The 23,052-nt window shown below is 50.9% G+C and overlaps 6 protein-coding genes and 1 non-coding gene across 7 annotated transcripts, besides 7 other annotated features; 4 read left to right on the top strand and 3 right to left on the bottom strand.

Annotated features, from left to right (window-relative positions):
* Positions 1-167: 167 nt before the first annotated feature.
* Positions 168-213: a microsatellite.
* A 558-nt stretch (positions 214-771) lies between these two features.
* On the bottom strand, positions 772-3,008 carry ACLA_057940 (PWWP domain protein; the record flags this gene model as incomplete). The annotated part of the gene is made up of 5 exons (XM_001276562.1): positions 772-1,394; positions 1,446-1,677; positions 1,755-2,127; positions 2,205-2,691; positions 2,840-3,008. The coding sequence occupies 5 exons, from the start codon at positions 3,006-3,008 to the stop codon at positions 772-774; spliced, it is 1,884 nt and encodes a 627-aa protein (XP_001276563.1).
* A 1,579-nt stretch (positions 3,009-4,587) lies between these two features.
* Positions 4,588-4,629: a microsatellite.
* Positions 4,589-4,625: a microsatellite.
* Positions 4,630-5,281: 652 nt separating the features above from the next.
* Positions 5,282-6,304, bottom strand: ACLA_057930 (uncharacterized protein; the record flags this gene model as incomplete). The annotated part of the gene is made up of 2 exons (XM_001276561.1): positions 5,282-5,842; positions 5,918-6,304. 2 exons carry the CDS (start codon positions 6,302-6,304, stop codon positions 5,282-5,284), a joined length of 948 nt encoding a protein of 315 aa, XP_001276562.1.
* Positions 6,305-6,370: 66 nt separating this feature from the next.
* Positions 6,371-6,411: a microsatellite.
* Positions 6,388-6,411: a microsatellite.
* A 639-nt stretch (positions 6,412-7,050) lies between these two features.
* Positions 7,051-7,092: a microsatellite.
* Positions 7,093-9,236: 2,144 nt separating this feature from the next.
* Positions 9,237-10,506, top strand: ACLA_057920 (phosphosulfolactate synthase; the record flags this gene model as incomplete). The annotated part of the gene is made up of 6 exons (XM_001276560.1): positions 9,237-9,479; positions 9,541-9,578; positions 9,635-9,672; positions 9,729-9,808; positions 9,874-9,956; positions 10,011-10,506. The coding sequence occupies 6 exons, from the start codon at positions 9,237-9,239 to the stop codon at positions 10,504-10,506; spliced, it is 978 nt and encodes a 325-aa protein (XP_001276561.1).
* Positions 10,507-11,089: 583 nt separating this feature from the next.
* ACLA_057910 (putative C6 transcription factor) lies at positions 11,090-13,312 on the top strand (the record flags this gene model as incomplete). Its single annotated transcript, XM_001276559.1, has 1 exon — positions 11,090-13,312. One exon carries the CDS (start codon positions 11,090-11,092, stop codon positions 13,310-13,312), a length of 2,223 nt encoding a protein of 740 aa, XP_001276560.1.
* A 771-nt stretch (positions 13,313-14,083) lies between these two features.
* Positions 14,084-15,719, top strand: ACLA_057900 (PRKCSH domain-containing protein; the record flags this gene model as incomplete). The annotated part of the gene is made up of 2 exons (XM_001276558.1): positions 14,084-14,200; positions 14,283-15,719. The coding sequence occupies 2 exons, from the start codon at positions 14,084-14,086 to the stop codon at positions 15,717-15,719; spliced, it is 1,554 nt and encodes a 517-aa protein (XP_001276559.1).
* A 2,002-nt stretch (positions 15,720-17,721) lies between these two features.
* Positions 17,722-17,758: a microsatellite.
* A 394-nt stretch (positions 17,759-18,152) lies between these two features.
* ACLA_057890 (cytoskeletal protein-binding protein SLA1) lies at positions 18,153-21,950 on the top strand (the record flags this gene model as incomplete). Its single annotated transcript, XM_001276557.1, has 4 exons — positions 18,153-18,350; positions 18,515-19,979; positions 20,047-21,852; positions 21,925-21,950. 4 exons carry the CDS (start codon positions 18,153-18,155, stop codon positions 21,948-21,950), a joined length of 3,495 nt encoding a protein of 1,164 aa, XP_001276558.1.
* Positions 21,951-22,734: 784 nt separating this feature from the next.
* ACLA_057880 lies at positions 22,735-22,822 on the bottom strand. The gene has a single exon. It is a non-coding gene; the product is annotated as a tRNA-Asp (tRNA).
* Positions 22,823-23,052: the final 230 nt, after the last annotated feature.

Below are 23,052 nucleotides of genomic sequence, written 5' to 3'. Positions count from 1 at the left end.
TATCTACGGAATCTACAACACCCCTAGAGATTCAAATTTCCAGATGAAGAACGGCTACGATCCAGAATATCTCTTTTAACTTGAATAGAAACTTTGTATTGTGGAAAGCTAAAAAAAAAAAAAAAAGAAAATCTGAATTCTCAACCCAAAAACAAGTACTTCGCAGAGAAAAAGAAAAAGAAAAAGAAAAAGAAAAAGAAAAAGAAAAAGAAAGGAAACTAAGGAATCAATCTGAAAGACGTAATGAAACAGAATACATGCCCTGAAAGAAAAACACCCCTTCCCATCACAATGTGGATTTTGTTCAGTTGAAGAAGGACAGGGAAGAGAGAAGGGGAGATGAGATGCTGGAGGGATCATGGGAGGACTATTTATTGTCCTTAATACCTCCGTCGGTCTGCTTCAAATACCCGTATGCCTTCCGAGACCTTCTACATTCAACCGGTTCTCGAACAGAATACACTCTCCCGTCGCCAAAATTGGAAAAGTGAGACGAAGATGGGGCACCGAAAAGTACAGCACGGGACCGAAGAAGACGAGGGCCTTTTTTAAATGAGAAAATCTCCCAAAGGCTTTTGGTTATGCTCAAATGTGTGCATTCATTGGCCAATCCCAGCATGTTAAAGATAAAAGGAACGAGATGATTGAGGACAGTCACATAAAATGACAAGTGAACACCGCACAGAGTATTAAAGAGATGAATAAGTCTTGGGAGGTGGACGAGCAGAGAGGGAATACTGAACGCATATGGACAAGTCGATATCCTGATGTTCATGCCGCTGCTTCAGCAGTCTTTTCTTCGGCTTTCTCCTCAGCTGCCTTCTCCGCTGACTCTTCCTCAGCAGGCTTCTCCTCGGCAGGCTTTACTTCGGAGGCCTTCTCTTCTGTGGCGCCAGTCTCAGCCGTCTCTTCGACCTTGGGAGCCTCCTTCTCGGGCGTTTCCTTGGCTGCTTCTGTGGTTTCGGCCGCCTCCGAAACATCCGCATCGGGCATCGGCTCATCCTGTGGCTCGGCCGGCTTAGTATCTTCCTCCTTCTCTCCCTCAGTCTCAGTCTTTGCGGGAGTCCCGACACTATCCTCCTTCTGGGCTCCATTGGCCTTTGGCTCTGCAAGAGGCGCCGAGGTATCAGCATCGAGAACGTTCTTCCACTTAGACAGGATGCCGATAGCGCGTCGTCGGAATTGGAACTCCTCATCACGGGGGATAGAGTTGAGCTTCACAATCATCTTCAAAACCTTGTTGATCTTGGTCGCACGGATGATCGACACCTCCAGATCATCAGCTACCTTCTCGAGCTTGGTGAAATAGCCAGACATGGTAGTCATTTCCTCCTCCTTAGGTGGTTGGTCGCGCGAGATGAATCCCTTCTGGAGCCTGTGACGAACGAAAAGAACTGTGTAAATGTTAGCTTGCACTTAGGTGGCCAGGAAACGAGATATCTTACCTTCTTTCTGCTTTCTTTCTTTCACCTCCTGCTGGTCAACGGGCTTCCCGGGCTCCTTCGACGGGGCACCAACATCCTCCTCGCCTTCATCACTAACAGCAGCTTTGCTTGCCTTCTTGCTGCTTGCGGTCTGCTTAGCCTTGCTGCCTCCGGCGGCCTTCTTCTCGGCCTCAGCGGGGGTTCTCGGGGTCGTTAGCTTCAGCTTGGTGGCCGTCTTGGGTGTCTTAGCAGGCTGGAAAACAACGAAAAGTATATTAGTCCGACGTGCCCGGGTCAGTAACAGAAGAAAGTTTAGAATGTGTGACTCACCTTTTCAGCTTCACCATCAGTCTCCGCATCCTTCTTGCGCTTCTTCGAGCTCTTTGGCTTCTTGGGCTCTTCTGCATCTTCCATGTCGATATCCTCCAGATCATCGACGATCTCCATGCTCTTCCGCTTATTCTTCTTGGCCTCTCTTTCAGCCTTTGCTGCCTCCTTGGCCGCCTCCTGGGCTTCTTTTTCCTCCAGCTCCTGCTCCAACGCGCGCTGATGGTCAGCTAGCAGATCCTTGAAGTACTGCAGATCGTGGCCTTCGGCAGCAACGGCATAAGCAGCAAGAAGTTGTTTCGATTTGCCCTTTTCGGAGATATCTTTGCACGCGGCGGGTTCGATTGGGCTTAAATCTGTGTTGGGGATCCAGGCACTGGTGATTGTTAGCCTCACTGGCCCTTGTAAAAAAAAAAAAGAAAAGCAAGTATCATCACAAAGCGCGGCACTTACAACTCATTGGTCTCGAAGAACATGACAGGAAAAGTCCGTTCATGAGCTCGCTTACCGCCGTCGGCGTAATCCTCCCTGTAGGTTCCATCGGCGCGCATGGCGGTCACGGGACGCGTGCTCAGAAGCGTTTGAGGAAGAATCTCCTCGTCACAAATGATAGAGGGCCATGGGGGAAAGCTGCGCAGGCGCGCGAGATAGTATTCGCCAGGCTTCGCGTGCAGGTTCGTGATACGAGCTTGCGACTTCTTTCTGTTCAACTTGGACTTGTGCTCAGGCACTCCACTGCTGGACTTGCGCCTCGAACCTCCAGACTTCTTGGCAGACTTGGGGGTCTCGGTGGCTGTAGGCGCCGGGGCGGCGTCGGATTCTGCAGCTGCGGTGGCGGTCGCTTCCGGTTCCTTCGCGTCAGTGGCCTCTACGGGTTTCGAGGGTTCTTCAGCGGGGGCATCAGTCGACTCCTTCTTCTCGTCAGAAGCGCTCGAGTCGCCTGGTTGACAAACAGAAGCAGAGTTAGCGACTCAAGTCTTAGATTAAAAGCGAAGCTCAAAGGGTATCTGATCCCCCTTCCGGACGTCGGTGGGAACGGTGTAGGGGAGGAGAAAGCAACAGCCATGTGCCACAGTCAATTTTCTTACCGGATGTCTTTCCCTCTGAGCCATTGACCTTCTCTGATTCTTGCTCCTTGGACGTCTCTGGAGCTGATTCTGCGGGCGCAGCTTTGGCCTCAGCGGAAGGAGCGCGCTCAACGGGCGGCTCACCAGCTTCAGCAGCGGTCGTGGAGACAACAGGTGTGTCTTCAGCCATGGTATGCGATGGATCTCAGCGACAATCAAAAACAAGCTCTTGGGATGAAATGCGGTTGAAAGAAGCCAAAGCTTTCAATGGGACGGGTGTTGGAAGGATGAAGTTGATTTCAGTTGGGGAGATGTGGTGGAGAAGGTCGCGACGCCGGGAGGCGGGAAGTTCGAACAACGCGTGCGCTTGGGGGGAAAAGGGAGTTTGCCAATCCACAAATGACGCAACAACGGTCGAGCTCACCACAACAGCGTTGAGGGAAAAGATCGAAAAAATAATAGAGATAAGTGATAGTTCACGTCACAAATAACGGATGCCACTGTTCGTTCTTGTAGGATGAATAAAAAAAAAAAAGAAAGAAAGATCGCAACCCGGCTGACCGGACGATGCGTGACTCCGTAGACCGGCCTTGACAAGCTAGCACGGACGCGATACAAAGACGCGCAAGGACGCCTTTCGGACTCTCGAGGATGGTGAATAATTTTTTGCAACTTCTTCAGGTGGGCGAGTAGAATGAATGGAGGATCCGTATCGCGTCGCAGAATCCTAGAGTCGATTCGACTCGAAAACAGCAACGGTCGTTGGGGGTCGCCTAGCTTCTTCTTCGAAACGAGGAGATGCTGGGCACCGTAGCTGAACAGTTGCAGCGATGAGTCCGAATCGGTTGCTGGGAAGGTTGCAGCACCGATCGCAGATCGCGTCGCTGTTATTGTCAAAAAGAACAGTAGTAGACGGTAGATCGAGTTGCGCCACAAGATAAACGAGCGCGTCTCTTTCTGGTGTTTGATGATCCCTCGAACAGGCGAAAGAGCTTTAGTGATCAGGTGTGAGACCCAAAGCGAAAACAATCGTCTTACCTAGCAGAGTGGTTAGACAGAGCAATCGATGTGCCAAATGGGATGGGTGACCAACAACTACCTGTAGTGTCGCGATCAAGCCACTGAATCGCCGACAGACGAGAAAGGAGATTTGCACGAAACACGAGAAACTCCAGCAGCAATATTCTTTGGATATGGGTTCTTTAAATTGAAGCCAAATCACCGAATCCCAAGATCAAGCAAGTCATGAACAAAGCACGTAGCTGGAGAGAGTGTTGAGAGGGGTGGCTGTGGTGGCAGTGGGAGAGACACAGGCGGGACAGACAATATGACGGCATCCAGTAAAGCTTCACGCTATCCAATTCTCACTAATAGATGCTGGAAATCAGACAGTTCATTAATTTATTCTTGCTCTTTTAGATTCTTGGACCTGGGTCTATAAGCTTACAATGGAAATATAACTTCAGAAACTCACTCATCGTCTTCAATGCAGTATCTCACTTGCCCGCCAGGTGATCGATATCTTGTATTATATACAATGCATTGAATATTGTCCAGAATATGCCAATACCACCTATTAAATGGAAAGGTCTCGTTGTTCAATTCTTTTTCTTTCCGCTCGTGGAGCAACAATACATCGTGGATGTACTCCGTAGAGCCTCAAGAAGTCCAGGCAAGAGCATCGACAGTTTCAATTGGGAATTCATTACGTTGAATGTCCTAGTCCGCTTTCTATATGTACAGATCGCAATGCGGGTAACAATATTATGGAGAGAGAGAGAGAGAGAGAGAGAGAGAGAGAGAGAGAAAGAACGACTGCGTGGAAGCATTTAGCTCCAAAAGAGACCACTTGAAGTGTGGTAAGATGGCCGACTTCCAGGAATGATGAGCAGAAGAAGGGTTCTCGAACCCCAGGGTAGTGCTAATGCAAGGATGCAAAGAATAATATCTTCGAGATACAATTGGGGTGAAGGCTTGGGATGATGGTGAATGGACCGGTTCACTGGAAAAGAGAAGGGCGATGGAGTATCTCGTCATCGTCCCAGGAATCTTTGAGGTCGAGGCCATCCACAGCTGTTGGGTCGGGCTTGTGTATGCGGACCACGCAAAGAAAGTAGTCCTCTAATGGCAGCAGATTTAGCAAAATGCCATTGAAACGCCACCCCAAAACACAAACAACTGTCCCCGCCATGGCATCCAAAAAGAAGTGATTGGCGGTGGCAACAATCGCGACCAAGATGACGAATGGGTAGAGAAATCCGAGTATCAGGCAGGCAAGACGAGGCCACGACGGGAGCTGCAATCCCAGGGAGCGACCAAACAAGCGAGGGCGACCAGCGGGACGGCGATGGTGCGGCGGTAGTGGGATAGTCATGATTGTTAGTCCAATCATGAGAGAATAGCCAAAATGTAAGGAGGGCATAGCAGCTGCACACAATATCAGCTCGGGTGATCCATGATAGATTACAGCGGGCCAAATCGATGCTTACCATATTGGTTACAAAATCGATTCTGTGTCCAGACACTTCCAGCGCCGTTCACGCCATGCACGGTATCAACGAAGCCGTAGCTGCGCGCAAGCTCTCCTTCGGGACCTTTAACGCTCTTGTCGCTCAGGAGACGAGGAGGCATGCAGGGCCACAGGGTAAAGACCACGAATGCGAGAAGATTGCATACGGCGAGGGTACGTCGTCGGGCCTGATAAAGGCGCGGACCGGCGGGAGACCCCTTCGCAGCGCCCCAAGGCTTACCCAGTTGCGATTCATCAACTCGATTGCGCGTGGTTGTGTAGTAGTAGAGCCAGACCAGGAAGGCAATTGTGCCTGGGATATGGATGAAGGAATACACCCAATTCGTCACGGCCATCAACCGATCATGTTGAAGGAAGAACCGCTGGATCGGGATTTCCAGGAAGATTCCAAGCTCTTGTTCGATCTGAATTATCTGCAAAGCATGCTTCCTCGCGACATCGACGGTTCCTTCCTGAAGCGTAACCGCTGTGAAAGCTCGACCCAACTGATATGTCTAGAATTGACGTGTCAGTGTCCTCTTCCCTCTGCAAGAGAGAAAGAAAAGCGCAGGGGAAACGCAGTGATGTACCCAGTAAAGCAGAGCCCAGTACCAGCACTCGACCAGAAAAGGGAACTTTCGAATCAGGCGACTGAGAAGACGGCCTTCGAAGACTGTTGTGTTTGGCGAGGTCACCTCGAATTTGAACGACAGGAACTGAATCTGACGTTTGCGCCACTGACTCTGATCGAAGTCGACCAACGTAGGTGAGAGAGACCGTTCACTCAGCAGACCATCCTTTGCTGTTGGCGTTAACAGGCCGGACTCCAACGAATCTGGGGAACCACTCCGCGCATCGATGCTGGATCTACGGGTTCTGCGGACAGGAAAGAAGGCTTTGGTGGACCGATTAATCCAGGTGCCTCCGAAGAGCAGGACGATGACCACAAGAGGCTCGAGAATCGCTCCAGCTCCCATGTTGACCGTGAGCTTGATAGTGTAGGGGAAACCCCACGATAGGATATTGCATGGAAGGCAAAGGAGAGAAGAAAGGAAAAAGAGAAGAAGAAGAAGAAGAAGAAGAACCAGGAGCAAAAACCGAATAGTTTAAAGATAAGAAGAGTATGTGACACGAGAGACCCAGACACTAGAGAACTGTGTTGTGAAGTGACTATCTTACAGTAGGACGGAGCTCTCGTTGTATGCGGGAAACTTGGAAACCAAGGACGGCACCATTGCATCAGTAGGGTACGGTAATGAATGAGGGGGCGAGCGAGCATTGGCTGGGCTGAGAAGCAGACAAGGCTCGCTAGCTGTGCAATGATTGTTGAAATCAGGGCGGCATCAGATGTATACTGATTTGCTTTTAGTCAAGCAGGAGGAGACTAAGATCATCTACCTAGTGTAGTGAGTGAGAGTTGAGATGAGGCGAATGAGGTACCAGGAGGAGCAGGTGATTAACCTAGTATCAAGCAACGAATAACAAACAAGAGAGCTGATAAGTATTAGAGGGAAGGCTCAAGGCGGATATGAGTATCCAGCCACTCGTTGTCAAATGTCAATGGGAAGAGATATAAGGCAGTACCTACCTAGGTACGGTAATAGTGATGAGGACTGAGGATGTGCACGCGGGCACCTTCCGATAACAACACTGGGGACTACCTACTGTAGGTAATTACTTGTTCAGACCTCAGGGTCTGTGGGAACCTTAAGTGAGAGGGTCTAAGACGAAGATGATGATGATGAAGAAGAAGAAGAAGAAGAAGTGCTCCAGTTCTCAGCCCAATATGGATCATCCAGGAGATTAGGTCGGATGTCAGGCTATCCCCATGCTTAGTTTGTTCCCAGTATCCACTCTTTGTTGTTTAAACCTGAATGAAGATACATACGGAGCTTCTCTCGATACATGCTGTGCTTTTGCGCCCTGAAAGCCTGCGTAACTTGAGAGAGTTGAGATGGTCGACATGTGTGGCAGGACAGACTAGACAAAGGTTACAAATGCCAAGCAAGGAAATGATGATATATCCCTCCCGGCGCAACCGGACTCAGAAGGCGACTCCATTCTGCACTAGTAGTTAGAGTACTATGCATTTTCTGTTTGCATAGCATTATCAGCTAGCTACGTCGGCTGCCGGCCGTCGAGCTTGTAGTTGTAGCTTTTCATCCATGGTAGTCTGGTTCACTGGTAAAAACCACGGAACGCCAAGAATCCATGGAGACAGCTAGGTAACTAGGTAGGGAGAGTGGTTATCCTATGCTTGATTACGGAGTATGCATCCGCCTGATTAGTATTCAGTATTCATCTTGTAATAATGACTTGGCACTTGGCACTTGGCAGTCTGATTCTGCCGTCTTCTGTCGGAGTGGATGAAGCAGGATTACCTACTATTTAATATTAGATTTAGATGCTGGTACTGTGTAGGTAGATATCGTGATGTGGGGGGGTTTACAGAGTAAGGTTTGCCAAGTTGATCTCTGCCAGCAAAAGAAAAGCCGGCCAAGATTTGAAGACTGAGCGGAGATCACCAGCCAACTTGGAACAGCCCTATCAAAAGACTCTTCGCTCTTCAAACTTCATCTCGGAGCTCGGAGTTACAGGCTTACAGCAACCATCCGAAACAGTGTGCTCTGTGCTGCCATGGAGTGTAGCACAGCAATAATAATATAAATACTGAAAGGACCAAAGTCAATGGACACAGTACCTAGGTACCTTGTTTGCTTCGAGTCATGTATGTACGTATTTAAATGTACCAGCATATGTCACGGTCACTGTACCAAGAATACCTAATGCATTTATAGGTTTCGTTTTCTGATCTTATTACCTGAGGGTGACGGTGTGATTTCCGAAGGAAGTTATGCAACTGCTTCAATCATTTCTGAAGAGAGAACGGAGAACGGATCACAACAATCCCGAGGAGGAAGCAGGCACAGGCCATATTCCGCCAGCACTAGTAGAGTGGATAGTATCATAGTGGGGATGAAGTTGATAGGATCAATCTATGTTATAGATCATCATAAACAAAAAAAAAAAAAGGCCCCAAATCCTTGAAATTAATACCATACGGTCATAACTACCAGTATTGTTCCATATTATTATCCTGGATAGATTCACCATGCTGAGACGAGCTCTTGCATGATTGCATCAACCATAACCGGGGTCAGGAGAATCATGGGATGTGCTGTCACCTGCAGGGCTCAGAAGTCGGAAGTCGGAAGTCAGAACCTACCTACTACGAGCTTGGTTTGGCTGAGTCGGCGACCTTCAATTCCACTACTATAGACTGTCCATCTTGATGCTTATTCCTTTTGACTCCATCATAGTTTTTACTACTACTTAAAAGCAATAAATCAGCAATCACTAGGGATATCAGACTCCCACATAGCCATACCTATTGGGAAGGCAATGTTGAACTGGCTATACCAGAGAAAGCTCCCCTTAAAGCAGATCATACCGCCAGTCAATTGATCTTTGACCACATACAACTTTTTCCTATGGTAACTATCATCCCGTCAAATAACCCTCTATGCCTTCCAACTTCAAAGTATCTTACCTCTCATCTTAATCTGTCCATATTCCATAAATCCATATCCCCAGTCTACCTCGGTCCTATTAGTGACGTCACGGCCTTTGAGAGCTGTCGCCATCTTGACTTCATGGCAATCGTACTTAATACAGTAGACAGTAGGTGACATGGAAGGAGAGCAGAATATAGATATGATACCAATAATGCTCTTTACCTTAAAATCGACTATCCGTTTGAGTTACCTATGTTTGACGTCAAAATCCTTCATTGACGTCCTGTCATTTGACATCGGGGGACAACTGTTACAGGTCAGAATAGCAATAGAGTGTCAAGAAAATAAGTGACACATTCTCGTCTTAAACCTAGGCATCATACAAGGCTTTACAATGTTAGCACGCACTCAGGTCACTACCGCGTCCAAATGCGCCGTCGGTTCGGCTGAGCAACAGCTCCTGAGAGCCACGACTTCAGCACCCCTCTCGAGAAAGTTCACAGCCTCCTCAGCGTTGCAGAAAGAGCTGACACTACTTCAAGATAAAAAGTATGGGTTCGGGTTCGCACGCTCGAACCCTCGGCCTCCCAAGCCAAGAAGTAAAGGGGTCACCGAGATTAGAGGTCCATACTATACAGTATGCGCGATGGAGATCCCAAATCGAGCACTCCAGAGCTGATGTCGGTCTCTGTTTACAGGTCATGGGCAAGCGATATCTGGCTGATGTGCTGGAAACGTAAGTATCAGGATATATGCCCGACAGTCACAGCCCAGTGGCTGACAGCATTTTAGCATGGAGACACACGTGGATGGCCTGAAGTTTGCTGGAGGTATCCGCAGCACCAATGCGGGATGCGTCCGACAATGTTAGGCTAACCTCAGGCAGGCTCATTTACCCTTTTCCCGGAGAAGCCTCTGAGGGAGTTAATAGATCTTGCCCATGAGCACGGCGTCTATGTGTCAACAGTGAGCCCGTCAATCGCAGAGAGGTTTGCAGGAAGCGTGAGTAACTGAAGATTCTTGCTGAGCAGGGTGGATGGGCTGAGCATCTGCTCACTCATCCGGATCCAAATACTGTCTTTGATAAGTATCTCAAGAAGTGCAAGGACCTGGGGTTCGTTGGTCCGCTCTCATCACTGCGTTCAGAAAGGAGACTAAATGATTGAAGGTTTGATGTTGTCGAACTCTCCTCTGGCTTCTTGTCGTTGCCCGAAGACGACTGGCTCCGCCTGGTTGATAAAGTGCATTCACACAAGTTGAAAGCAAAACCAGAACTTGGCATCCAGTTCGGTGCCGGTGGGGACACACCTACTTCTAGTCTTGAAGCCATTGGGACATCGGACCCGGTCAAGCTCGTCAATATGGGTCGAAAATTTCTTGACGCTGGTGTCGAGCGTCTGATGATCGAGTCTGAAGGCATCACGGAGAACGTCGAGTCCTGGAGGACGGACGTTGTATCCACAATCATGAAGGAGTTACCATCCGAACGTGTCATGTTTGAGGCAGCAGATCCCAAAGTGTTCAACTGGTATGTCCGCGAATTTGGCATTGATGTCAACCTGTTCGTGGATCATAGTCAGATCGTTCAGCTGTCCTGCCTCCGACAGGGCATATGGGGCACAGCTGATACTTGGGGGAAAGTGGTATCTTTTCGGCCAGACTAGATAGGCGAGTATCATATTGGGATATAGGTCTGTAAAATTAGGCATGTGAGGAACAACATTTCCAACCACTTGCCTCTGGGACGATTCCAGGTGGTCTGGAATGTGTCACCAAGAACACAGCATGGCATGTTCATCCAAAAATTCGAATGACATTGATTCGACACGCCCAGACTTGAAGGATCACTATGTAGACAGTCCAATGCCTATGACCAACCGTCCAAGTGTAATAACATAAACTGATCGCCGGGGGTTGTCAATACTTTGATATACAGTTGGGGTCGTGCGGAAGTGGTGGTTAGTCAGCCACTTTTCTCCGCAGATCGTCGCAATCTGCCTTCGTACTTATGCTTCAGTTCTGTTTTGCTATCTTGTTCGCACGAAAATAATATCGACCAATACCTCATAAGCTTGCGAGCTCTTGATAAACAATGCCCTTTCTAAACGATTGATAGCCGGTCCGATCTTTGACCTGTAGTGCGCCTCCAACATCCCAGCGACGGGCGGACCCCGCGTTTTGGCTCAAAGCATCCATGCAACTTATCGGGCCTCATCCCTTGCGTACGGACGCCTCAACATCTGCACGATGCCTCGGGCCAGTACAACTCCTAGCGCGCGACTTCGCTGCCGGAGAGCTTGCGACAGCTGTAAACGGAGGAAGCAGAAATGCAACGGAGAACAACCGTGTACGATCTGCGTCCAGCGGCGCAAAGAATCAGAATGCAACTTCTCCGACATACCGGCGCGCTTGCTGAAGCCGAATGGCTCCAAAGAAGCCATGCTTCTGACCGAACACATGGTGTCCACTCCACAGCGACAGACGGCCATGGATTGCTTATTGAACGCTCTGGAGGATCATAGCGCGGACATGGAACAGCGAACGACAGACGACAAGGATGGGACGGCACCGGTGCCCAAGGTAGCCAGGCTGCTTCGCGATGGTCAGGGGAAGTTTATGTACATCGGTGACTCTGCGAGCTTGTCCTTCCTACAAAGTGTACGGCGCATTGTATCGTTGTCAATCGGACGCTGCGAGTTCACTGAAGATACCTCGCGGCATTCGATGCTCGAGGCTTTCCAGAATAGTCCCGCCACTCAAACAGGAGCTTTAGTCCCACCACCAAGCAATGACGAGGCACAGCGGCTGGCCCGCCAGTACGTCCTTGCTACCAGCCCGTTGATGGATCTATTCGACCTCGAAGAGTTTCATCCGCGTCTTGCCAGCTGGGTTGGCAACACGACGGGCGATGAAGACACTGTCAGCTCGACATTCTACCTTGTTCTCGCCATTGGAGTTCAAGTGTCCGAGATCAACCAGGATCTCGCCGAACAGTACTTTGTCAGTGGGCGCCAACTAGCATTCTCGGCCATCACCGAAACCCCCAGCCTTTACACGATACAATCCTATATCTTGATCTCAATGTATATGCTTGGTGCTTGCAGGCGCAATGGCGCCTTCATGAATTTGGGGATTGCGTTACGGGCTGCATATGCGGTTGGAATTCACAGAAAGGATGCAAATGCCTTGTTCTGCACTCGGGAGCGACGAGCTCGTGAACGTGTGTGGAAAAGCCTACGGATGATGGATCTATATCTCAGCGCTTCTCTTGGAAGGCCCCCAGCGACGTCAGACTTCGATTTCGACGTACGTGACAGCGCCATGAGCCCCGGGGAACAACAGCGTCTACAACCCGAAGAACAACTATCTCAATGTGTGGTTGCATTGTGCAGTATCTTCGATCATATCCTGACAGAAGTCTACATGAGACGGGTCGTCTCGATCAATGTCGCGGAAACGATTTCTAATCAGCATCGCACCTGGGTCCGGAATCTGCCCCTGTTTCTGAGCGTGCAAACGGAGCGGCTGAATTCAAATAACCTAGAGAGTACGTTGGCAGCAGCGCATATATTCAGCTCATATTACTGGTCGATTATCCTATTGACTCGGCCCTTTTTCATCTTCCGCGTGTCTCAATACGTGAGGAGTAAGAATGATACGGTCGCAAGTGCCAGCGACCCGAAAACCAGCACCTCCCGCATCGCACTGTTCGCCGATGCGTGCGTCTATTCTGCGCTCCGCTGCCTCAATATCGTCGACGACCTGTCACGGTTCGAGGATCTACCTCGAAAATTGCCTTTTCTGATCAATTCTGTTTTCAACTCGTCCGTCGTACTTGGGGCAGCATTCTTTGCTGAATATGATAATCTTCTTCCCTTGGAAGAGGGAATGGACAAGGCTGAGAAGTTCTTAGGACTCTTTGTACCACACGATCCCCATGCATGTCGCTTTTATCAGATTATCAAGTACTTAAGAGGCGCGGTGGCTGAGTATGTCCGTCGTCGGAATCGCCAATGGATGGAACGCCGCAGTAGACAGGTCGATCAGCTCTTTGGCCAGGTAGGCGTTTCGAACGAATCTCCAGCGTCCAGTGACAACTTGAGGTACAACCGCGGCGGTGACCATCCCGCTCCCTCCCCACTGTCACCGGAGAAGCTCGCCGCGGGTTCTTTATCCGTCCAGGCTCCGGAGCCTACAGTTGCCACAAACTACCCAGGGAATGATCTATGGAATGCCCTTTGTGGCACCAATCCCACAGCAGCATTACCCTACGATAGTGCTATTTCGACCCTGACAACCACGGGAATGCCCATTGGCTGTTCACCGGGAGGTACCATCTCGGTTGGTCAGCTGGGGATACCGTCCGAGGGAGGAGGCCAAACACCCCTGTCGGACGTGATCTTTCCAGAAAATGGTCTGCTTTATATGGCGGAAGATCTTCCGGTGTTTGGTCTTTGGGGAGAGACATGAACCATTGCGCATCGAAATATCCTCTCAGTCCTCACCTTTTCTTCCATACCCTTTCGGTGCGGAAAATATGTCCTTGGGTTACATTTCCTTCGGTGCATTATTTGGCGTTCACGAGGCGCTATGTTTGGAACTTACCAATAGCGCATGGCGATTTAAGCAATGATGTCTCACGATGTCCTCTGAAACTTTCCTAAAGCTTCTTTTAGCTCTCTATCGAGCTCAAGTCATTGGTGGATGAATGTTGGCAATGATCAAGCAGCAAATGCTTCGCAAATAGTATACTATAAGCCATCACTTAAGTGCAACTTTTTATAATCACATCAAAGACGAGGTCAGAATAGTAAAGGCCACACAAGCTGTTTATGGCTTTTTATATGCCACTTGTAGCGATCATGGTCCTTATCCACGTGTCGATAAGGCCACACCGCGGATCCGCACCAATGATAACGGAGCGCGGACTGATAACCGCTCGATGTTCACAGCTGTCATGTTTCGGAGACCCTGGCGTCATCAAACGGATTCCAGTGCGAGCACTCAATTGCGCGCGATAGAAATCCAGTCCCCTGGAAATAATGAGGCAGGACTGTCATCTTGTGCTTTCTTAACCTCGAACCGCCGATAACGGTTAGACGGAAGTTCTCAAAAGTCAAACCTCCTCCCCCTCTCTCCGCTCTCCCCACGGGGGACTATCAGTACCGTATTTCTCCACGTTTTATCTCATCCCGCTATAACGACCACCTTCCTTTCCGAAGGTCGAAGGGATTATACGTCATGAGCCGGCGCGCGCGGGTTCTCGCCCCTCTGCTGGCGCTGGTTTGTGCCAGCTCTGGTGCTTTGGCTAGCAAGAAGGCGTTCAACATTTACGATGATCTGCTGGCGTATCCCCAAGTATGCCTTTCTACACCTTAAGCTTTGAGTTGATGTATTATTGCACAAGGTAGCTCATACGCTAATCGCTTATCCACTGTAGTTCCAAGTCTTCTTCCCCGATGAATACATCCTAGAGTCACAAGCAAGGGAGTTACTCCAGACGCCACACGGGGGCGCACCAATCCGCGATGAGCAATTCGACGAGTCCAAGCACGCGCAGGTATCCCTGGGGACGAGACAAGAGGCAGGTAACGAGGAGGCGACAGACGCAGGGTTCCTGACCTACAAGGAGATGCTCCTCGACGGGCAGCGATACCTGTGTCAGATCCCGCAAGTCGAAGGTGACGATAGGAGCCAGACGAACGAGACGGATAACCTGAACGAGGACGACGAGCAGAAGGAACTGGCCCGCGCGACGGACCGCGGCCTGGAACTCCTCCGCGAGATGGAGGGTAAATGCATGTACTACATATCCGGATGGTGGTCGTACTCCTTCTGCTACAAAAAGCAGATCAAGCAGTTTCACGCGCGCCCGTTCGGGCCCGGGGTGCCCAATTACCCTCCCCTTGAGGACCCGGCGACTCATTCGTTTGTACTGGGTCGGTTTCCCAGCAGCAGCGGCAACGGTGGCGGCGCGGAGGACGTGGAGGGGGTCGCAGAGCACAAGAAGGCCTCCACGACGGACATCGCTGAGCTTCAGACGAAGGGCGGATCACGGTACCTCGTGCAGCGGCTGGGCGGAGGCACCAGGTGCGATCTGACGGGCAAGCCTCGCAAGATCGAGGTGCAGTTCCACTGCCATCCGCAATCGACCGACCGCATTGGCTGGATCAAGGAACTCACGACTTGCTCGTATCTGATGGTCATCTACACGCCGCGGCTATGCAACGACGTCGCGTTCTTGCCGCCCCAGCAGGACAAGCCGCATGCGATCGACTGTCGCGAGATTCTAGCCGCGGAGGAAGTTCCGGAGTGGGAATCGGAGCGGGCGTATCATCTTGCCCAGCAGCTCGTGGAGGCCGCAGCGACGCCTGCGTTTCCCGTCGTTGGAGACATTGAGGTTGGCGCCCAGAAGTTAGTGGGCGGCGAGGGCAAGCAGATCCAAAAGGGCCGAGTGGCATCCGTGGGCGAAGATAAGGTCGAGGTCGTGGCGAAGCGTGAGAACGGCGAGATTCAGCGCCTATCGAACGAAGAACTGAAGAAGTTTGGTCTTGACTCGGAGAAGTTGGAGAGGCTGAAGAACCAGATTGAGGCGGAGGCCAATGGGAAGGATTGGGCTTTGGAGATCGTTGAGTCCAATGGAGAGCGGGGCATACGGGGCATCATTGACAGCGACGAGGATGAGGTGGACGGAGCAGATCAGAACGCGCAAGACGCTGGGTCAGGCCAGCATGAACAGGAAGCGGCCGCAGAGCCGGTCGTGAAAAGCACGCAGAGCACTGGGAAGGATGCTCGTCCAGCGTCCGAGGAACAAGGAACGGTAACCGAGGAGGTCGAAGACGGCAGTGAGGAGGTTTTCTACAAGGATGAGCTATAGCGCTCGTCTGTATGTGTTCCTAGGAAGTATGGCCCCTCCTGAGTACAGTTCATCATGTTTTCTCTATGTATATCGTGACTGGAACTATCAGTCACATATCAATCATCAACTCAAATGTAGAGCGCATACGTCCACTCGAGGTTCTGCGGTAAATAGAAGAAGCTCGTGCAGCGAGCATCTACATCAATCTTCACTAATTTCCTTGGGCTTTCAAGTGTCCATACGGAGTACATCAGCTCGGTATATCAGAAACAGCGTCGCCTGATGGCTCCGGGGTTTCTTAGTTGCTATTTAGCGTCAGCCTTAAGGCCTGTCTTAGGCCTTTACCCCGGCCCCCGTTCGGGAATTTAGGGGGAGGCGTAACAGCCTAGCTTGGTGAAACCCAGGGCAGAATCTAGTCTACATATGTACAATCACACTGTGGAAAACATCCACGCATCTGATGGCTGTGTATACCTGTGATTTGTACATTGAGCGAACATCCTAGCTGCTATCACCGGAGCAGTTCTGAATAATTCATCCCGTCATTACAATTCATTTGTCAAGCATCAACTAGTCACTGGCTGTGCGTCAGAGCTGTCCGTCCAGCGGGGCGTGTTGGTGTGTCTGGATATCGTAGAAGAGAAGGCTTGGATGGTATCAAATGTCAAGTGATGCAGAGACGTTCTAGTCTGGGATTATGGGCACAGGGCTTGACAAGACGTCTGCCAGTTTGAAACCTGGCTTTACAAGTGTGATAAATGCGGTATTGGGAAAGAATAGTATGCCCGGGCATGATTTTATCCTTGATGGTCGAGTGACTTCGAAATCTACTTTGACACACTTCTGCGCTAAACATCACCAGCAGCGTTGCCTTCGAACCATTAGGGTATAAGAGAGGTGATGCACCGTAGAAATATAAACGCATTGCGGCTCCTGGAAGAAGAAGAGATCGGCACGAGTGAGGCCGAGGGACCAAAGCATATTGATATTGCGGCGTACAAGGCGATTCAGCACAGAATGGGACTGCTGAAAGGGCTGGTTTCGTGACTTCACCCCTTTTGGATCGAATGGCAATGGTGACATGGGTTAATACAACAGATTATCAGTGACCTGGTGAGGATCTCGTCATCTTCAGGCACTGGCGGCGCAATTTCGCTAGGAGCGTGCAAATAGCCATCCTTGCCGGCGATATCGCCGTAATTGAAAAAAGCTGCTTGGCATCTGGGGAGATTCAATCTGAGGGCTGCAGTTTGGTTTTGATAGTGAAGGATTTCGTCATATTATCGCTCGTGAGAGCCTCCGATGACTTTGGCATGTATACTTGCCTGTCGGCTCGTAGCACGTATCTTCACTGACTAGCCTGAAATTCGAGCCCATAAGGGCTCTTCCTCTGTCATTACTGGAATCATCTCTGCTGGATATCATCAAACATGACTGGGAAGATTCTGTCGGCGAGGTAGATAGCGAGGTCCTCATAGGGAAATGAGTCCCTGTCTTCAGATATCTTTACTTTGGCATGAAGTTGACTGGAATTGCAGATTGATGAAAGACAACCTCTCTTTCGTCGTTCCCCAAGGAGTCCGTTAGAAGACCTCTGATCTTCCAGATATTGCAAAGTCAGATACTTAACATCAGATAGCCTCACTAGGTCACTAACCACGCGCGAGAAGCCATGTGCTGAGCAGTTGGGACCAGGGATGCGGAAAGATGCACGACAGCCGTACACCCGTTAGGGGGGACTCGTGCTCATTAATGATGTCAGGTAAAGGCGCTGGCTGTGGGTAAGCCAGATGGATAGGGCAAACAGCGAACTCCTCCTTTATGTGTATGGGTCTGGATACAGCAGAGTAGTATGTATCAAATAGAATGTGAATAAAGCTTTGAGAAAGATACGAAGGGAGGATAGAGAGGCAGCCTGATAACCATGGCTGTGTACTCCGTAGTAGAACCGTCAATAGAATGCTCCGTAAGGTATCCAGGCTGCTCCGTCCAACAACTTACGTATCTTCACTCACACTAATCTCTCTCTCTCTCTCTCTCTCCCTCTCATCTCCCTCCACATCCTCCCCATCATCGCCTTTCCGAATTATTCTTCTCGCCCTTTGTTTCCCGGCTGGTTTCAATTCACTTTGATGTAATTGAAACTTGTCCACCTTCGACTCTTCTCTGGTACAATCCTTAACCCCCTTTAGCCTGTTAGAATTGGAGAGGGGATAACTACCCAATTGCCAAGGCTGCCGATTCCCCCCCGTTCATCAACCAACCAACCTGCCTCCCATCATCTATTATCACTCTTCGTCGTGACTGTGTCCCAATCCACCGAATAGTGGACTTGTCCCGGTTTCTTCGACAAATCCTCATTGGTGTTATCCGACGACAACCTTGCCTCGGAAGCGGTGGAAACTAGTCCTTTGAGGGAGACGGCGCTCGCCCGGGGGTTCGAATTCAAAAATGGGGTTCCTCGGGGTATACCAAGCGATCTACGACTACCAACCCCAAGGTGATGGGGAACTCGAGTTACGAGAGGGTGATCTGCTGTGCGTCCTTGAGAAGAACAACGACGACGATTGGTGGAAAGCGAAGAAGAAGGCCGATCGAGACGATGAGGATGAGCCGGAGGGACTTGTACCGAACAACTATGTCGAGGAGGTAAGCACATTGTCTGGAAACCACTACTTGGGCACCAGCAATCGAGACGTTCGAGTCGCGCTGGGAACTCCGGAGCGTGCGACGGGAGAGTCGGACATCATTGTCGCGTTCTGGCTTAGAAGAGGACATATGCTAACAGAAGGCCCATTTGATCCACTATATAGGCTCAACCCGTCAGTCAGGCTAAGGCGCTCTACGATTATACTCGTCAAACAGATGAGGAGGTGTCCTTCTCCGAGGATGCAGAACTTGTGGTCTACGACATTTCCGACCCAGATTGGACATTAGTTGGAGTCGGTTCGGATTTCGGCTTCGCTCCTGCAAACTACATCGAGATTCAGGAGACCTCGAGTCGCGACGTTCCTGCTACTACCGCGGCCACTGCAGCGCCCTCCCTTCCCTCTCCGCCTCCGATCGAGCCGCCAGCCCCGGCCCTCCCGCAACGACCGGTTGCTGTACCCGAGGAGGAACCTATTGCGCCCGCGTCAGCTTCGCCAATTGGCACGATTCAGAATCCTGCCGCGGCAGCGATTGCCAATATCATTCATAAGCAGCATGCATCTCCCGTGGAAACCGGACCCTCCAGGGAGATTCCTCCCCCTCCGCAACCCCAGCGATCAGCCTATGAACCAGAAGACAACTACAGCCACCAACGGGAACGCTCGCCGCCGCCGCCCGCGTTGCCGCAGCGTCCTCCATCCCAGCATATCTCCTCGCCGGTCGAGCGCTATTCGCCTCCCCAGCCCTCTCTGTCTCCTAATTCTCAATATGGCGCGGTGAAGGAGCGCGATGGCCAAGGAGTGAAGGAGTCTCCTCCTTACAACAGGATCGGGCAGTCTACGCCTCGGTCTCCCTCCGGATATCATTTATACAACATCAATGAAATGGTTGAGGTTATGGGCAAGCGGAAGAAGATGCCCACGACACTGGGTATCAATATTGCCACGGGGACGATTTTTATCTCGCCAGAGGGAGACGGAGCCCAGCAGGAGTGGACTGTGGATCGGCTTTCGCATTATTCCATCGAAGGCAAACATGTCTTTCTCGATCTGGTACGGCCCAGCAAAAGCATTGATTTTCATGCTGGCGCCAAAGATACCGCTCGAGAGATCGTCTCTGCGCTGGGTGAAATTTCCGGAGCCTACCGCGCTGAAGGTCTGAAGGAGGTGATTGCGGCCGGTGCGGGCGGTGGAGGAAAGAAGAAGGGGCAAGTTCTGTATGATTTCATGGCCCAGAGCGATGACGAGGTGACGGTGGGAACTGGTGATGAGGTCGTCATTCTGGATGACACCAAGTCGGACGAGTGGTGGATGGTGCGACGCATTAAGAATGGCAAGGAGGGTGTGGTCCCGAGCAGCTATATCGAAATCACTGGATTTGTCTCCAGTCCACCTGCCGGCGTCGAACCGGGCCTTTCGACTGTGGAGAGAAACCGGCTCGAAGAGACACGTCTGGCTAAGCAGGCAATGCGAGCTTCGAGGACAGACTCAATAGATTCGCGAGGCTCTGAGGTAGGTTCTGCTGTGTTAATTTACCCGTGCCGTGATGGTTCAATGGCGAAGGAAATGATGCTGACGAGAGATCCAACACAGCGTCAAAAGCGCGACAGCAAGATGAGCACAAAGTCCAGTAAGTTTACTTTCTTACATCACTCAAATTTATACGGCATGAGTTTTTTCTAACTGAGGTTCCCCAGAGCCCGACCCCACCAAGACAAGGCAATGGACCGATCGTTCCAAGACGTTTACTGTAGAGGCACAGTTCATTGGTCTACAGGATGGCAAAATCCATCTTCACAAGGTGAATGGAGTCAAAATTGCAGTCCCCATTCCCAAGATGTCCGTTGAAGACCTTGAGTATGTCGAAAAAGTCACCGGCGTATCGCTTGATGAAGACAAGCCCCTCTCAGATATTCGCCGTCGAGCTCAGAAAGCTGAGCAGAAGCCGGAAGCCAGCCGGTCCGGTGCTTCAGTTCAGCCAGAGTACGATTGGTTTGATTTCTTCCTGAAGGCCGGAGTCGGTCCCCATCAATGCGAGCGGTATGCACAGAATTTCATCAAGGACTCCATGGATGAGGGCGTCCTGCCAGATATCACTCCTGAAACACTCCGGACTCTTGGGTTGAAGGAGGGTGACATTCTGCGGGTCATGCGCCATTTGGACAACGTGTTTGGTCGAACTGGGGCCAAGTCTAAGCTTCGCAATGTGAGCTTCGGGGGAGAAGAAGTCATTGGCAACGGGGAAGCTGGCTCTCCCGGTGGTCTATTTGCTGGTCCCGGAGGCATGCTGCGCAACAATACTCGCAAAGGCAGGCCAGCACCGACCGTCCAGGCCGGTGATGTGGTCGATCCTAAAGCGTTTGAGCAAAAGGATGAAAGTGCCAAACCCCACGAACGTACCGCGACACCCCCAACCCCTGCTGCTGCCGAGAAGCCGGTGCAGCGTGGCTTTGACGATGACGCTTGGGAAGTGAAGCAGCCGAAATCTGCCCCTGCCTCCGCGCCAGCTCCTTCATCTCCTCCACCTGGTACGGCTTCACCCGCGCCAGCCCAGGCTCCATTGCAGAAACAACTTACGGGCGCCATGGCCGACCTATCGCTTCTCCAAGCCCCGCTTCAGCCGACACCTGCCCAACCGGCCCCTGCAACTACTCCTCAGGCGTCGCAAGCCCCTCCGGCTCCTCCTGCTATCCAGCCGCAGCCGACTGCGGTGCCTACGCCACAAGTACAACCGCAACCGACCGGCGCCACCCCTGGTTTCTTCAATCAAGTGGCCCAAGTCGGACAGCAGCCTATGCCGACTGGCATTCAAGGGTTCAGTCCTCAGCAGACGGGTTTCCAACAGGCATCAAGGCAGCGCCCTCAGCCTCCTCAAAACATGGCTCAAAGCTCACTTCTTCCACCCCCTCCGCAGCGACCGCTCTCGGCACCTCAAAACTTCCCTCAGCAACAAAATACTTTTGTCCTTCCTCCACTGCAAGCCCAGTTGACTGGTGTCCCTCAAGTCGGGCCGCAGATTGCTCCACCGGGTCAGAGTCTGGCAGACCTGGCCCAGCAGCGATTCCAACCACCGTTTCAGCCGCAGCCCACGGGATACATGCCGCAGAACCAATTTGCAGGTGGTTTGATGCCACAACCAACTGGCTTCCAGCCACAGTCGCAGTTTGGAATCCAGCAACAGCAGACCGGGTTCCAGGGTCTGGCACCGCAGCCTACAGGATTTGGCGGCTTTGCGCCTCAGCCTCAGCAGCCGATGGCCACTGGTATCAACACAATTCTTCCTCCAGCCCTACAGCCTCAGCCAACAGGCTTGAATGGGGCCGGCACCTACACTCTATCGTCACCCCCACCAATTCCTCCTATTCCCCAGCAGCCCACCGCCACACCTTTGCAGCCACAGAAGACTGGGCCTGCTCCCCCCGTCAGATTCGGAGTCAAGCATGACGCCCCTAAGAAACTGGCTCCCCAGCCTACAGGCATGAGGGCCAACCTAGCACAAGCCAGTGAGTTTGACTATGTCATATTTGTATGTTGCTCTGTTGAGTATTGTGACTGACTGCTTTATCTCTAAATAGCCCCCACAAATCCGTTCGGTTTCTAGAGCGTGCGGTGTATATAGTTTGGTTCGCTGTGCGGCACAAGATCTATTTTCCTATACATTACTTTCTTCTCTTTCTTGCCGGCGAGCTTGAACGTACCTCACGGATGATGTTTCCTTTTTCTGTCAAGATTGATGCTGAGACGCGTACTGCAACTGATTCATGGCATATTGTCCTGTTTCGACCAAGCGAGTTTTGAAGCAATGCCTCGGATTCATGTATTACAGCCTCAGCGAGCTAGATCGTTTTTTTTTTTCTTCTTCTTCTTACCCGCTGTCTGCTCTCTACCGAGCTTCTTGGGGTCATACATAATGTTGGAAGACCCGTACCCCTCCTAGCTCTTTTGTGCAACGTCGCCTGGCCATTGTCTCCCTTCCCGAAGGATGCCCTTGCCCTATTTTGGACAGTCCGTGTGCTGCATATTTATCCTGTCGTGTTTTCTTGATGAGCTGCGTTGGTGAAGGTCCTCCGTTTTGACTGTGCGCCATTCCCATCCATTGGCCATGTTCTTGTTGTTTTCTCCCTGTCGCATTATCATGCCATTTCCTTTCCTTGTCTTTCTATCCTCGAAGTGTATGTACGGTACATAGCCCTTGGTTCAAGAAATGAGATGTTCAGACTAATACGAGCCGACTTATTAAGAGGTTGACGAAAACGAACAGGGACTGGAATGTTGCAAGCAACCTAGCCTGATAGGAATCAATAGTAGGCCGATTATTACTCCGTGGATAAAAATGCAAGCAAGCACTGAGGAAATGACAAAAAGATAAAAAAAAAAAAGGAAATCTCCCCGACAGGGAGTCGAACCCTGGTCTCCCGCGCTCGTTCTCATTCGAGTGACAAGCGGAAATCATGACCGTTAGACCATCGAGGACTTCTTGTTTGGCGTGTCGGAAAATTGACATCATCACTGGATTGGCAAATCACGAGTCCACTGAATAATCCGTTAGAAATCCGCTACGGAGCACAGATCTCGGTAGATAGCCGATTTCATGCCTGAGTACTGAGGCTTCCACGGGCCAAACGTGGGGCAACGGGAACTTCTTCCCATTTCGGCTTAGCGCCTGCTGACGGGGATCTTGGTAATCGATACTCTCCTTACCT

The sequence above is a fragment of the Aspergillus clavatus genome, genomic scaffold (assembly GCF_000002715.2).
Source record: "Aspergillus clavatus NRRL 1 1099423829736 genomic scaffold, whole genome shotgun sequence".
In the NCBI taxonomy this organism is placed as follows: Eukaryota; Fungi; Ascomycota; class Eurotiomycetes; order Eurotiales; family Aspergillaceae; genus Aspergillus; species Aspergillus clavatus.
This window is presented reverse-complemented; position numbering and strand designations above follow the sequence as displayed.